This window comes from Ixodes scapularis, unplaced genomic scaffold (assembly GCF_016920785.2).
Source record: "Ixodes scapularis isolate PalLabHiFi unplaced genomic scaffold, ASM1692078v2 PGA_scaffold6__148_contigs__length_123643588, whole genome shotgun sequence".
Lineage (NCBI taxonomy): Eukaryota > Metazoa > Arthropoda > Arachnida > Ixodida > Ixodidae > Ixodes > Ixodes scapularis.
The window spans coordinates 27,018,149-27,032,665 of NW_024609881.1; the positions used below are offsets into that span (position 1 = coordinate 27,018,149).

At 45.5% G+C, this 14,517-nt stretch overlaps 1 protein-coding gene and 2 non-coding genes across 3 annotated transcripts in view; 1 reads left to right on the plus strand and 2 right to left on the minus strand.

The window, feature by feature from the left end:
* Positions 1-11,999, plus strand: part of LOC8029543 — a 53,867-nt gene extending 41,868 nt beyond the window's left edge. The window contains exons 2-3 of the mRNA XM_029990063.2: positions 10,373-10,525; positions 11,808-11,999. Of these exons, the coding sequence (XP_029845923.2) occupies positions 10,373-10,525; positions 11,808-11,999 (345 nt within the window). The remainder of the gene's footprint in view (positions 1-10,372; positions 10,526-11,807) is intronic.
* Positions 547-618, minus strand: Trnam-cau. The gene has a single exon. It is a non-coding gene; the product is annotated as a tRNA-Met (tRNA).
* On the minus strand, positions 7,187-7,258 carry Trnam-cau. The gene has a single exon. It is a non-coding gene; the product is annotated as a tRNA-Met (tRNA).
* Positions 12,000-14,517: the final 2,518 nt, after the last annotated feature.

Below are 14,517 nucleotides of genomic sequence, written 5' to 3' on the forward strand. Positions count from 1 at the left end.
GAAGGACTGTCAAATACGCTATTTACAATTTTGTACAGGAAAACTAAGTCGCGCTCTGCTTTTCTATTGGTCAATGGTATCAAAAAAATCTTATTGCGCAGCGTTCATTTAGTTTTTCTCAACCACCCTAATTTGAGACATTATTTAAGGTCATCGCTGAAACACCCCGTATATATAACCCGAAGATGTTGATTGGAGCCTGAACTGTCTCGGATATCTCTCCTGGGTTTTACAACCGTTATTTCAAATCTTGAACATCACTCCAGTGTCAAACTTAGACTACGGCTATTGGTTTCGCACTTACTGCTGCACTTACTAATTACTTTTTGTTTGGTGGCATCTTGAAGATTTAACGGAAACAATATGTCTGATCCCATCGAATCGGGACTATGGTCTTCTTATAAATATTGAGAGAAAAAAAAATTATTATAACCCGATAAACAAAACAAATTAAAAAAAGAAGCAAATACAAAAATATTAAATTAAACACAGCAAATAACATATAAAAAGGTTTATCAAGTAAACCTTATCAAAGCAAAAATTATCTAGCAGAGCGTGGTTTCGATCCACGGACCTCTGGGTTATGGGCCCAGCACGCTTCCACTGCGCCACTCTGCTGCTTCCTTTCTCAACTTTATTGGAAGATAAATAACGCATATCATTTTAATTTATAGTTTGGCAAGAGGATTTTTGCCATGCACCACTCTTGCTACGCTTATGCTTCTTACAGTCTAACCACTCAGAAAATGTATTTTCTGAACGGCATAGACAAACTTTTCTCGTAACGCAAGTTATTTTTGCTAGAACATTGTTATTATTTTAATAATTCAAAATTAAGATCGAAAGCAAGCAAAACGATTGCATCTCAACATAGCCACCATTTTGAATATCCGGGGCAGTGACGTCATTACTTAATAGTAATAATAATAGCTTTATTTACCATCTGATAATTCAACTATAGTTTAGCTCTACTATGTAGAGTAGGGTGACCACCCGTCCCGCGACTCGCGAACTGTTCCGCATTGAGGGCTTGTGCCCCGCGTCCCGCGAGAAATTCCCAAATCTTCAAAATGTCCCGCATTTCACGTTGTTGTAACATTCACTTGGCAAATTATGGCGCTTCCGAACAACGGGGTACGGGGAAGCGCGCATGTCGCTCGTAAGCGTGTGAATCTCGATTGTTTGACATTTTCTATCCAAGCAGTGCGGAAAGCGGCCGTCGTTCTTGCAGGGGAACGAGGCGCATGCCATCCATTGTGCCTCTCCCCTTGATGGCAAAATATAGCAAGCGAAAATTTCTCGCAAAAAGTTGAAAAATAAACTATTGGAATTATTTGCAAATCATACTGTGTGATGCAAAAGAAAATGTTGTAATAAGATTTTTCTTGTGTGAAGACAGTTACACAAGGCAAAAAGTCTGTTGCAGACTTTTTGCCTTGTGTAACTGTCTTTACCAAAAAAAACATAAGGTTCTAATTTTTTTTTTCGACCAACGAAAAAAGAAACATAAGGGTCTAATTTTGTATCATCATGAAACAATAAGCCGAAAAAGATTTACTGTTTCTTAGTTCCTTTTGATCCATTGGGTTTTGTTGCAGTCGAATTTTAGGTTTTTAACTTAGACACCTTTAATAAGATATTTACCATTACAATTGCCGCAGCACAGTTTTCAAGTGTACAATATGCTTTCGGACAGCACAGGATTTCGGAGTGGGCGTGCTGATGAATTTTCTTTAATACTTTCTTCTTTAGTCGTGAAAGTGACGTCATCTTCATCTTACCCCCCCCCCCCTCTCCCTCCCCCGGTCAGGGTATCCCGCATTTCGACGGCAAAGATGTGGTCAACCTAATGTAGAGTCAAGTGGTGGCATGAGTTGTTGGAGCACTTGTATCATGAAACTTTAGAAAACTGTGCATTTGAAATAAGATAATTGTTATTTTGTCAAAACATACATGATCGCAAGTTTTTTGTCTTGTCACGTAGAACTACTTAGCGTAACGTGGGAACAATGCGCAAAACTTGCGTTCTTCCTGAAATGACCGCGAGGCGACTACTCTATTTCGTTTAACCGAAACTTGGCAATGAGAGAACACGCACTCCCTGGAGTCAATCAGACCGACGGAAAGGAATCACGTGACAGCCATTACCAAGGGGATGGGGGTGAGGGCTAACCCTGGCACTTAGAGAAGGCGGGAAAGAGGAACTCGCCCCTAACCCGTACCCTCTTTGGAAAAAATTAATAATTTGGTTGTGAGTATGTTTATACAACCTGAACTTAGTCTGCCTCACCGGGCGACTTGTCCCTCAGTTGTGAGATAAGCAATTTAGTCAGTGCGTTACGACCGCTTGCCTGTGGTCTTTAAAGGGGTCATGAAACGCTTTTCCAACTTTTTCCTGTTTAGCTTTCCTCCTCAACTTATAAATCGCGCATTCCACCAAACAGTTCAAGAAGACGAAAAGAAGGGAGGCTCCTCTCGCTCGCACTCCCGTTTGTGTAATCCGGACACATCCATTCTCCCCCTAGAACATTAGCCCGTCGCTCAAAATTCAGACAAAAGTTGCTTTCCCCACCCCGTTCATTCCGAAGCTGACAGTGCTGTTGAAGCTACGTGCTCGTTGGGCCAGCCACATTTGCCACGTGAGCGTGGCAAATGTGGCTGCAGAGAATGAGGTCGAGTGATGAAAGGGAGGCGGCTGATTAGTCCGGCAAGCGCGTAGCTTCCACCAGAATGTCAGCTTAGGGGTGAAGGGAATAAGTGAGGTCCGGTTGCGTGTGACGTCAGTTTGGACCCGTTGATGCGCTTTTGGGACCGCGGATGTATCACAGTGAAAAGGTAGAGAGGTTGCGAGGGGGAGGAGGTACGAAATAGTCCGCTCTGTTTTCAAATTTTCGCACTGAAAGTCAGGCTTTTGACTTTCTACCTTTTTTCTTTTGGTCCACTGAACGATGTGCTATTAGTAAAATCCCCATCTAAAATGATTTATCCCAACCCAAAAATCGTTTCATGGGCCCTTTAAGGTGCACCACGCAGCAGCTATACACCATCGCACGTCGGTACGATATGCTGATCCAGATCGAAACGGGCTAGGTGGGATTGAACCCAGGATACCTGGGTTCTGCAGCGCGAGCTTTCGCTGCACGTGCTCCGAGCTGGTGTGTATACCATTCTTCGTGTCTCCCAGACGTCGCTTTTCGCCCCTCATCGATCGGCCCATAACTACAAATTAGTAGAAAAACGACTTTTTCCTCTTTACCGTCCGTAACTTTGACAGCACTGCGCGGAACTATAATGAGGCAGAGTCACGTGGCTCCCTCCGATGTACTGATTGGCTCACCGGGACCGTAGCCTTCGTCGTTTCCTAAGTTACGGTGACACTAAAAAGAGCAGGGGCGGCCAGTGAAACACATTGAAAGAGCCATAAGAAGGAACCACTTTAAGTGAAGAGAAACTGAACAAAAGGCGGCTGTCACTTCAAGAGAAAAATATGTCTTCTCAGTTGGTGGCCACGGCGAATTCCACTTATAAAAGATTGCACAGTATGTTTCTTTATTGTGAATTACCAATCGTAAAACAAAAACCCTGGTTCGATGTGCGTGTACTATTAGGCAGGGCAGGGTAGTACCCCGGTACAAACGTATCCCCATAGTGTCTTAGAGAAACTTTCGAGTATCTGTACCTCCGTATCGAGATGCATTTGAGAAATGTATTTGTATCTCAGTGGTGAAATAATTTTACGATGTATCGTGATACTTTGCGAGGCTTAGGTATCTCGACATATTTGTTGTCCCAAAATGACTGGTGCGAGGGGTCCCAGAATTTATTATTTCAAACCGCCACACAACATCCTCTAAAAGGAAGAGGGAGGGATATCGCCTAGTGTATAGCTAAAAAAACTACCAAAACTGCAAAAAAAAAAAAAAGTAATTCGAAAAATGACTAGATTAGGCAGTCGTTTTTCCCTCGTCTTTAATTTCCTTACTACATAATTCGTCAAAAAGACATAGACAAAACGAAGGAAAAAATGGAAAAGACATTCGTATTTTAGGGCTTATTATTGAGTGATGAGTAACCAACAAGAACGACTTGCCATCTTAATCTCATTTCCTGTAGACTCAATGGGTCCGGCTTTTTGTCCAAACTTTTTCTCTATCAACCCCCCCCCCCCCCTCCCCTTCCCCTCTTGGGTTACCGAGAAGCACTTATTTCGACAGATTGTGGCACCCCCCCCCCCCCCCCCCCCCCCCATTTCAAGCTACCGGTGAAACTGATGATCATAATGTTCCAAACAGAAAATGAGGCCGCGAAAGAGGGCCCATTTCGTTCTGGCCACGTCCACGTCTTCGAACCAAATGTGAGGGCAGAAGTCTTTGGCTACATTAACCTTTAGGAAAGACGCCTCAATGCTGCAATAAATACCGCCTTCCATTGAGGCACCATTCATTCGTTCCGGCGGCGGTAAAGGAGTAAACTTTTATTGATTGCAAGAGACTTTTAGTCTAGGTGGGGCCCTTAGTTCAAAGCTCCAGTGCTCTCTGCCGCAGCCTTCCCCCTTTGTACCAGCCATTTGCTGGTCGTCAAGGGAGGGGCTGAGCAGCGCAGCTTCTCAGGTCTCATAGGAAGAGGAAAGGGAAAGCGAGGGGTTAGAGAGACACGCCCAAGTGACGGATCATTTCCTCTTTCGCTAGTCTGGTGCTGCGACCAAATAGTCGGTACCTTGATCATAAGCTCTTTTGAAAGCTACCCATGCTGAAATGTTTTTTGATCGAATAAACGTGGTGTTTTACTTGAGAATTCCAGTGTTCTACTGTGTGCCGTATTTGAAACTTGCGATACATAAGACGTTGTTTGAACTTACTTTCATAATCATACTCGTACGTGTTTACGAAGCATGGTCACGTTCGAGAAAAACAATATCTCCTTTAGTACGTCTCCGTATCTGTAATCCGGGATCCATTTGTTTCCTGTTTTTGCAAAACTATCTTAGGGATACCTCGTTATATACACCACATGTATCTCACTCTGTATTCTGGCCTAAAAATACATGTATCTCAGTATTTGTATTCCGGGTTACACTTTTTTTTCCATATTTTTTAGGCGGCCGCGTTTGTGCCCCCAAAGAGCGGCATGAGGATATAGTGACCTCCATAGAAGCCGGAGGCGCAGCTAAACGTAAGTTGTCCTCAATACGCTTGGTAATTACTAATCTAACATGATCATCTCTAATATCATATAACTGAACCGACAATCGGTATGGCAGTTTTGTGAAAGTCACCTAGATTTTGACATTAAAGACACACGCACGACAAGATTCAAACCCTAATACTGGACCCACAGACAAAGTACACACATTTTCTAGTAATTAATAATTATGAATAACGTCAGTATCTTGCAAGAAAGTAAAAAGAAAAAAACAATTTATCGTGAATTTGCGAGATATTTGAAACAGTGGTTTCATCAAATGCTTGTGATGATATCTGCTTTACATATAATATTAAATCTGGATGACAAACAAAAACAGCTAATTTTGATATTTACAGAGGTATCGAGATTTTTAAAAGCAAAATTGAATTGGTCACACTGAAAACCTTGTGCAACTCTGTCAACAACAACAAAAAAAACTTTCAGTTGGGCGCGTTTTTTTTCAGGTATATTGTACAGTGTAATACTTTAATTGAATTTACTCAACAAAAATAGATCATTATGAGTGTAGTAGTTTAAGAAGCAGCAAAATGGCAAGCAGTCAACCATTTCAGGTCCGGTAGGCGAGAAAAACGTCCGTTTTCGCCACAACGGTCAACATTTTTAATAAACATTCCGCGAAGTTTTCGGGTTGCACCTTCTTTCATTTCAGGAATACCTCTAAAGGTATTTCTTTTTTCTCTCTCTCTCTCTATAAGCATTTGATCATCAAACCGTGCCCACGTTTAGACAAAAACACCATTGAAAGATCGGGCGTAACAGTCATTCATTGTTTGAAACGTTTAAACAGGTGCGATTTCAACATACTCAACAATAGACCTTTTTCACAATAAGCCTTTGCGCATGCGTACACTCCTCTCCTTTCTTGTTTCCCGCTGTCGCCATTTTCCGAGGGCACGACCACCATATTCGGCACCTATCTTTGCACGCATTTCGTCTTTCTTTCTTTTTTGTAAAATTTTTTTGCGTATTGTTGTATGGAACATAAAAAACAATGAAGACCGATACAACGGCACGATACCAATGTATTCTGACGGGCTGAGGCATGGTGGGCCGCCCTTCATTTTCATTTGAAAGACAGCTCTCCAGACGACGCTCGTTACTGTCATATAAATGTCAGGAAACAAAATCAAAGCTGTTTACTCTCCCTCTAACGCCGAATTGGAGCGCAGCTCTTGAGGACGAGGAGGGAAGGCTACTGAGGGGAGGGTATACCCCTCCTCCCTCCGTGAGCCCCCCAGGTCACGTGACCTGGGGTCCACGTGACCTTATGGTTACGCCGATGGCGACGCCGACGCCGCTCAAGCCGGAAATGGGCGCCTAAGAGCTGCGCTCTAAAATTGAAAGACTTTTACCACACCCTGCAACGCCGAATCCTTGAGGAGGAGGAGGAGAAAGTACTGAGGGGAGGATATACCCCTCCTCCCTCCTCTTCATCCTCCCTGCTACTCCTCTTCCCTCCTCTTCCTCCCCCTCGTCCTTCACCTACTCCCCCTCGTCCTTCAAACTGCTCCCCTTCTCTCCTCCTCCTTCCTCCCGCTCCTCCTCCCTCCTCTCCTCCTCCTCATCCTCCACTCTTCCCTTCTCTCTTCCCCCTCCTCCTCCCCTTTCCTTCCCAACCTCCCCTCCCCCTTGTCCTCCTCCCCCCGCGGTGCATTATGGGTAATGTCCCATAATGCACCGCGCGGGACCCTCGTGACATGTATTCCGCGCGTTGCATTATGAGACCTTTTCCATAATGCATTATGAGACCTATGAGACGGCGACGCGCCGCTCAAGCCGGAGACGGGTGCCTAAGAGCTGAACTCTAAAAGTGGCTAGGGGGCGCAAGCCGCCGCCTCATACCTGCGTCCATTGTGTAACGGGGAATGGAACGGTGTCAGCTATTATAGCAACCAAACAATAGCATTGCAAAAGTAAATAATACGGGAAAGAAGGTAAATTACCTTCTTAATACGTTCATCACTCTTTACCAAAAAACAATTAGCAGAGCGTGGTTTCGATCCACGGACCTCTGGGTTATGGGCCCAGCACGCTTCCACTGCGCCACTCTGCTACGACAATAATTTTGAAATGTGGATTCTATTTGTATCATATCGTAGTTTCTGTTCGGAACGCTCGCTTGCTTCGTTCGCTTTCTTTAAAAGGGCCAGAGCTCCGTTACTTATCATCCAAAACAACTTTTTTTTTTCCGCGAATTACATTATTTTAGTTTGTCCTCGCCGTTTGCGCAAAATGGAGGGACACTTGGAATCGGGTGACGCCCGTGATGCTCTGATTTACTCAAGTAAAGTCACATCTATCCATTTTTTTTTCTTAAATTTATACTTCTATTTTAGCTGCTGGGATGATGCCAACGTATAGAAATATGTCTGCCACACTTGCCTACTTTTTCTATGCAGAAATGAATATCATGAATAATCCGAAGTTATTATTAATCCTCGCGTTTAACGAAGAGAGAAAATACTTTCATCTTTACTATACATGAATAGCGATGACACGAAGATTACTACAAAGAATTGATTGCACTGTGCTGGACTTGGTGGTTTCCAGATATCTCAACATTGCCGATTGTCTTGACTTGGTGATAACTTCAATACTCCTAAGCCAATAGTATGGGTTTAATACGCTATATTTGAACGGCGATGGAAAATGTATGAATGCAGCACATAGGATTTAGAGTAATTTGTGTGCTGCAAAGATGTAACCAAGTGCGCAGCGTCTCGGCTCTGGCCGCAGTTCATTACAGGAACTCAGTTTTTTTTTTTCTTCTTGTCATTTAGAAATTTTTTGTAGCAGTTTGATTGATTTGTTCTCTGCACGTTCAGTGCTAAAATGGGTGCGCAGGAGAAGGTAAAAAAGGGAACGGGTAGGCGGTGTATGCGATACGGACGCAAGTTTTAGACGTGACAACGTCTATGTACCGAATCTTGTGAAATGAAAGCATACATCGAATGTATCACAATTATTTTGATGCAACGGAATATTTTATTTTAATGAAATAAAACAAGTAGGATATGAAACATATGTATTTGTTAGTCACAGAATTAAGTGAACGAGATAATAATTGAAAGGGTAACTCAGGTCAAAAGTCCAACCAAACTGAATTCCACTCCAAAGCCTATTTAAAACATTCTGGCACCTGCTTCTCAGCGGGCATTCAGCGGGTTGGCTGTTTGCCGAACACCCTTGAGCCACCATGTCATTTTCGTACTCAAGCATGTTATTTGCTCGTACTGACACTTCTTTCGCTGTTTTGTTGTTTGTTTTTGTTTTGTTTTTCTTTCTGCGTTTTTTTTTTTTTTTTTTGCTTTTTTGCTGTTATGTTATGTTTTATCGGCCGTCGTTTGTAAGCGCATGAACATTGTTCACTATGTGCTCGAAGCCCGTCGCAGTGCCGCAGATGGAATTCGCTGGCGGCCATAGTTAAGCCAGTTCCTGCTGAGCGCGAGCTAATGATCAGCTTCCACCAAGATTACACACCACCAAGATTACAGTTATTCTTAAAAGGTAATTGAGGTCTCGTTCTGAGCCTGCGCTGCGCCTGCGTTCATCGTGGCGAACTCGCTTTTTGGCCAGCTACTTTATGAATATGTATTATTACTTCATATTGATGTTTAAGGCCTACGAACCAAGGCAGTAAAACAGCCGTAGCATTTTACCTAACTGATCGGAACTGCTCTTAAGGCTAGGCCAGTCATACGTTTTGCGGGACTGCGGTACGAACTTTGCGTTGCCCTATCACGCTCAAGCCGGTAGTTTCGGTTTCGCCGTGGAGTTCCGAAACAAAACATTCATATAAGGTACCTCCAAATCTACACAAGGCATCGGAAAAAACTTGACACCTCACAATTTAGGAACAACAGTCGCAATCTTAAAATCGCGACAATGTGCCGGAGTTACCTCTTAAACATTATTTAAAGTTATTCTACTAAAAACTGCACAGGGAACCGAACGAAACAAATGTCAAGCAACAAATTGTTGTGTGTATGTTTATACAGCCGGAAGTTAGTCTGCCTCGGTGGGCGTAAGGTGTCTCAGCCGTAGATGATCAATTTAACCAGTGTGGTACAACCGCTTGCCTGGGGTCTTTAACGTGCACCACGCAGTAGTGATATACACGACCGCTCGCCGGTGAGATGCTCCTCCAGATCGAAACGGGCAGGGGTGGGGATTAAACCCAGGATCTCTTGGTTCTGCAGCGCGAGCTTTCGCTCCACGTGCTCCGAGCTGGTGTGCGCTAGACCACTCGGCCACCGATCCCCTAAACGTCGACACAACAGAAGCGTAGCCAATCAGAAGTCACGCAGGCAATCGAAACAAGTGCAGATCGTAACGCGAATCTGGTTTGCACACGCGCACACCTGGGTTGAGCTAACGCTGTCCTGTTGGTAAACAGGGTGTTAGTGTATAGATATTTCGAATGATCGTGATTCACAACCCCGTGAGCGAAAGTGGTGGCACGATCGAGGAAGGCGAAAGGGCAACGCGTTTGCTCGTTTGTCCTCACCCACGCTCTCTCCGTCGTCTCCATCGTCTGCCAGCACCGGATTTGTACCTAGACTTCCCAGCATACCAGCATACCTTTCGGCGCCGCGGGCTGTGCCGCACGTTTTGCGACAGCTTTATTATCAAATTCTAAACTCCTTGGCTAAGACTTCCTGTCACGTTCCAACTATGGTGCCTGGAACCCGATACCCGACCGGTGTTTTCGCCACGTACAAAAAAGCGGTCCCTCGAACTCCACCTGATGACGTCATAGAAGTGCCACGCTCTCGCCGGCCGCGATCCTGGCGGTGTCAGCAACGGTGGTGGATGTGGTAGGCGCCCGCTCCGCTAGAGGTCGCTGCTCTTCAGCTTGACATATAGTTCCTGTATATAGCTACCTACGTTCCTCGATATGCTGCCCCTTCGGGGGAACATATCGAGGAATTCTAGCTTGACATTCCACGGAGGCTTCGGAAGCCAGGGGTTTCGAAGGGTGCGGCAATAGCTTTTTGCCGAAACTTCTACGACCAACCACCAGGGTCGCACAATTCGACAGCGTGGCGCTCCCGCCTTTGCGACGTCATTTGGTGCCAGTTCGGGTAAACTTTCGATGCACGGGCAGAATAGGGTACGCGAAACACACCGTGTATGTTCCGACTCTCAACTTGCCGGCCTCCTGCAGACCTCTTCCCTGGCCAAGCTGAAGCGCCTGGGCGGCGGCCGGGGCTCCGGCTGCGTGTCCCTGACGCTCTCCGTGACGCGGTTCCTGCTCTACGACCATCCCAGGAGGCTGGGACAGGTCTGCCACAACTACTTCCCGGAACCCTTCGCAACGGTGCGCATCAGCGTCCACGCTGTGCTCGGACCGTTTCAGTAGCCCTTTCATGACGTCATCGCCTGTGGATCTCCAACCCGCCCCAAGCGGCAAACATACGCGCCGATCGCCCGACGAGGGTCGCCGTAAAGCGGCAGACGCTTGGCGAAGCCGCGTGCTATGAAGAGCGCAAGTTCATCTGCTTCTTTTGCAGGCGTTGTGGCGACGTCAGAAAGAAGCCGAGCTTAGATCGGCTCTGACTGAAGGATAGTGGGTAGACCTCAAAGCGAGCTGCCTCGAAGTATACCCACTATCCTTGAATTATAGCGACCACAACCCCTGCGAAAAAAGCAGACGAACTTGCGCCCCGTATAGCGTCGCGTTCGTTGTGAGACGTTGCAAGACCCGCTGGCGGCGGTGCTGGCGCTAGAAAAGGTAACCCTGCGGGAATCCACTAGTGATGACGTCTGATGGAGCCTTGTCATCACACGTTTTCTAAATTACCCTTTATTGCCGTGCCCCTTTTTTTATTTTATTTTTTTATATGATGCGTTAAAGACGGATTTTAGGGCCCTTGCTGGCCGTATACGCGAAAACCTGGAGAAACAGCATATAAACACGCGCCATATACATATTTCCAGCGCTTATCACCCAGGCAAGAAATGGACGTGTCATAAAAAAAAAGGCATGTGCTTAATCTGATATTCTGCGGAAGAGAGCTACTGCATGCGCATGCTCAGAAAACGTTCCACAGCTGCAATGGACAAATATGGCTGCGCGCGAAACGATGAAACCGCGTACATCAAGGAGGTTACAAGTACTAGGAGGTGGCACGTTGCAATATTGGTGAAGCTATAGTCATTAAAAGTTTAAACGATGTTGTGGCCAACGTGACCATAAATCTCTCTGGCATTTGGGGCGCGTGACATTTCACGTGCGAGATAGATGGTTGATTGTAGAAGGATTCCTTGCAGGCATGCGCGCGCTCCGTCCGGTAGGTCTTGTCAGATCAAAGGCTAGACGAAGGCAAGCTACGGTCACGTGATTTGTCACGTTGGCCTGATAAGTGAGGAGGGTAAGGAAAAAATGAGAAATAGGCGAGGCGTCAAGGGAGCATGGCTTGTGGAGGCTACGCGGCTGACGTCATGCCCTCTCCTACCCTTCTATCCTCCTTGGCGTAGAGACAAGCCCGGATGGATGAATGGATGGTTGGATGATCATTTTCTATCTACCCTTCGTATCGAGCGGTAACTTGCGCCACCTAGCCCGTATTTTGTGCAATATTTTCCCCGATCGCGCGCAGCACTGCCGGGAGTGGACGGAAGTTCGCTACGAGAAGGACGCCGTGGCCAACACCGCGCTGGTTCACAAGAGGGCCATGGCCGTCGCCGAGATCATGGACGCCTTCGACAACGAGACCACCCTCGCCGATAAGGCGAGTCCAGCTTTGACCGTGGAAAAGAGATGGTCGGTGTACAGAGGGCGACACAGTTAGCACGTACAAGCCATGAGTGTTGTGTTTTCGTTTTTCTTACTGGTTGGTTGTCATAAAATCTACTGTACTTCGTTCCACCGCAACCTGGCAAAAAACAAAATCTAAAGCCCCCCTTCCCCGAGCCAATCACAACGAAGGGATACGGAAGGAGGGGGGGGCTAAAGGCGGGAGCAGAATGCGGCAAATCCTGAGTGCTGACATCGGTGATCACGAGAGAAAGAATGAAAAAGTGAGCGACAATAAAGTAGAGGGAGAAAGCGGACGTGCTCGTTTTGCCGCGATGCGTTGGGGTTGTACGAGTGCTCCTCAAACTTTTTATTTTTTTATTTTTTTGCATTGCGCATTGCCAAAGTTTGATTTTTTTTTTTTTGAAAGTAAGCCAGAAACAAACCAGGCACAGTCCTTACAGACAAAGTTTTTCTGCTTCTTTGTGTACATCCAGGCGTCGCCAGCAATTTGAACCCATCGGCACCACCGAATCGGACCACCGACCGCTGTCCGCGTCTGTATAAGACCTACTCCTCCGGAATGTTATAGTAACTGTATGGACGGAGGCAAAGCACGTGAGAGCCCTCACCAGAGGTTCAGGTGCCAGAGCGCAACCGAAGCAGTCGGAGAAGAGGGGAAGGAGAAACTCCCCTCTTACTCGGACCCTATTTCATGTGGTCCAAACGTCGCTTTGCTCCCCCTCGGAGATTAGTATGTTACTAAAAATTCCCACAAAAGCGGCTTTCCTCTCTCTTCCGCCCGTGGCTTTGGCAGCACTGCTTGCAAGTGGTGAGATAAAGAACAGTCACGTTTTTCCCTCCGACGCGTTGATTGGCTCATAGGGACAGCGCAGCCTATCGCCGTGTGCAAAAGTTAGGGTGCACATTTGGAGCAGTCGATCGAGCACGCAAGCCGCGTTCGCATTAGAAGTGTCGCGCGGTGTTAACATAGTGATGCCCACATTTGCTGAGGGAGGACGTGGTGGACTAATCATTCTGACTTGGTCTATATAGGGTGTTCTCACATGACGTCAGTCCGTTTGTTTGGTGTTGTTTGTTTTCTTTTTTCACGACAGATTTACTGATTTCTAGAATTACATCGCAATCTGTTGAGGAGATGTCAGCGTGGTAACACTTACAAGCTTCTGTGCTGCATGCATTTGAGGGGTCATGTAAATCCTTGAAATTCTCGCCTTCGACACACGCCAGGCAGCTCGCAACAACAAAATGGTGGACAAATTTGCGTCAGTGAAAACACCCTATTCTGCTTGCAATTAGCTCCTCGAGTCCCCGAAAACCGTGAAAGGGAAGTATAATATTTCAAGAAAAAAAAAAAAAAACTTTCAACCTTTTTAGTTTGGTAAAGAAGGAAGGCCAGCGGAGCTGTACAATGGAAAGTAATGGCCGGCCGCAAGTCGGCAAGTCAGAGTGGAAAGGCTGCCGCCATCTATAAGCGACGTCGCTCATCGATGGCGGTAGGTGTCCAGAGTTCGGTGTCCTCATTTCTTTGCGGGGGACACGATCCTGGGGAAACTAGCCCTGAACAGCTCTGCTGTAAAAAGGCTCGCAGCCTCCGGGCACCAAACATGTCACCTCTCAATGGCGTTTTAATAACGTAATCAAAATATTAAAAAATCAACTATGTGCCGTTGTCTCATTTGTTTTAATATGAATAATGCAAATAAAGAAGCAAGAACCGGTGACGGAGTTTTATCATCTTGCCTGTTTGTATGCATATCCACGACGCCTCTATTTTATTTTTAATGCAAACAAATGTGTGTGTGTGTTTTTTTTTTTTTTTTTTTACAATAGTTAACGAGCCGCAGATTTCAACGGCACCATTTCTTTTGTTTTTTTCCCTGGTTCCTTGCCGTGTTTTGGGAAGGAACGGCCGAAACAGCCGAAGCACTGCAGTGGGAAAAGGGGACGGGGGCCTTCAGCCACCTTCCCCCCTTCCAGATATTTTGGACTGTTAAAGAAAACAATACGGGGAAAGGGGGAGTGGTCGAGCTTATTTTAATTTGAAATTATTTATGCAGATGTATAGCTATTGTCGCTCTTCGCTGCATAGAAGATCGCGTAGATGGTCATTGTTAGAAACTCGTTGTCAGAAGGCACTGCTCGTCACATGCTTAGTAGTTCGGCAGTTCAAAGCTATGTCTTTTCGACCTAAATGTCTGTGCCAATGGTAATAATAATAATAATAATAATGAAAAACATATTAATAAGGTGGGGATAAAAAGCTAGAGAAAAATACTCTCAAGAATTCGTCGGAAGTGTTGAATTCTTGCATATTCAGAGGTTGAGAACTTCTAAACAAGTCCCTCCTACCAAAATGTGTACAGGCTAGAAGAAACACATCCCAGGAACGTGAAGCGAAAAAAAAAATGTTTTCTTTTAATGACGTGCTGAACTTGAACAATATTAGAAATCTCCTCCCATGAGTTAATTTATTCCTTAACGTGAAAAAACAATAAATACATAATTTTGTATTCTGCAGATGGCAATGATATGTACTGTCTGTGGTGTTA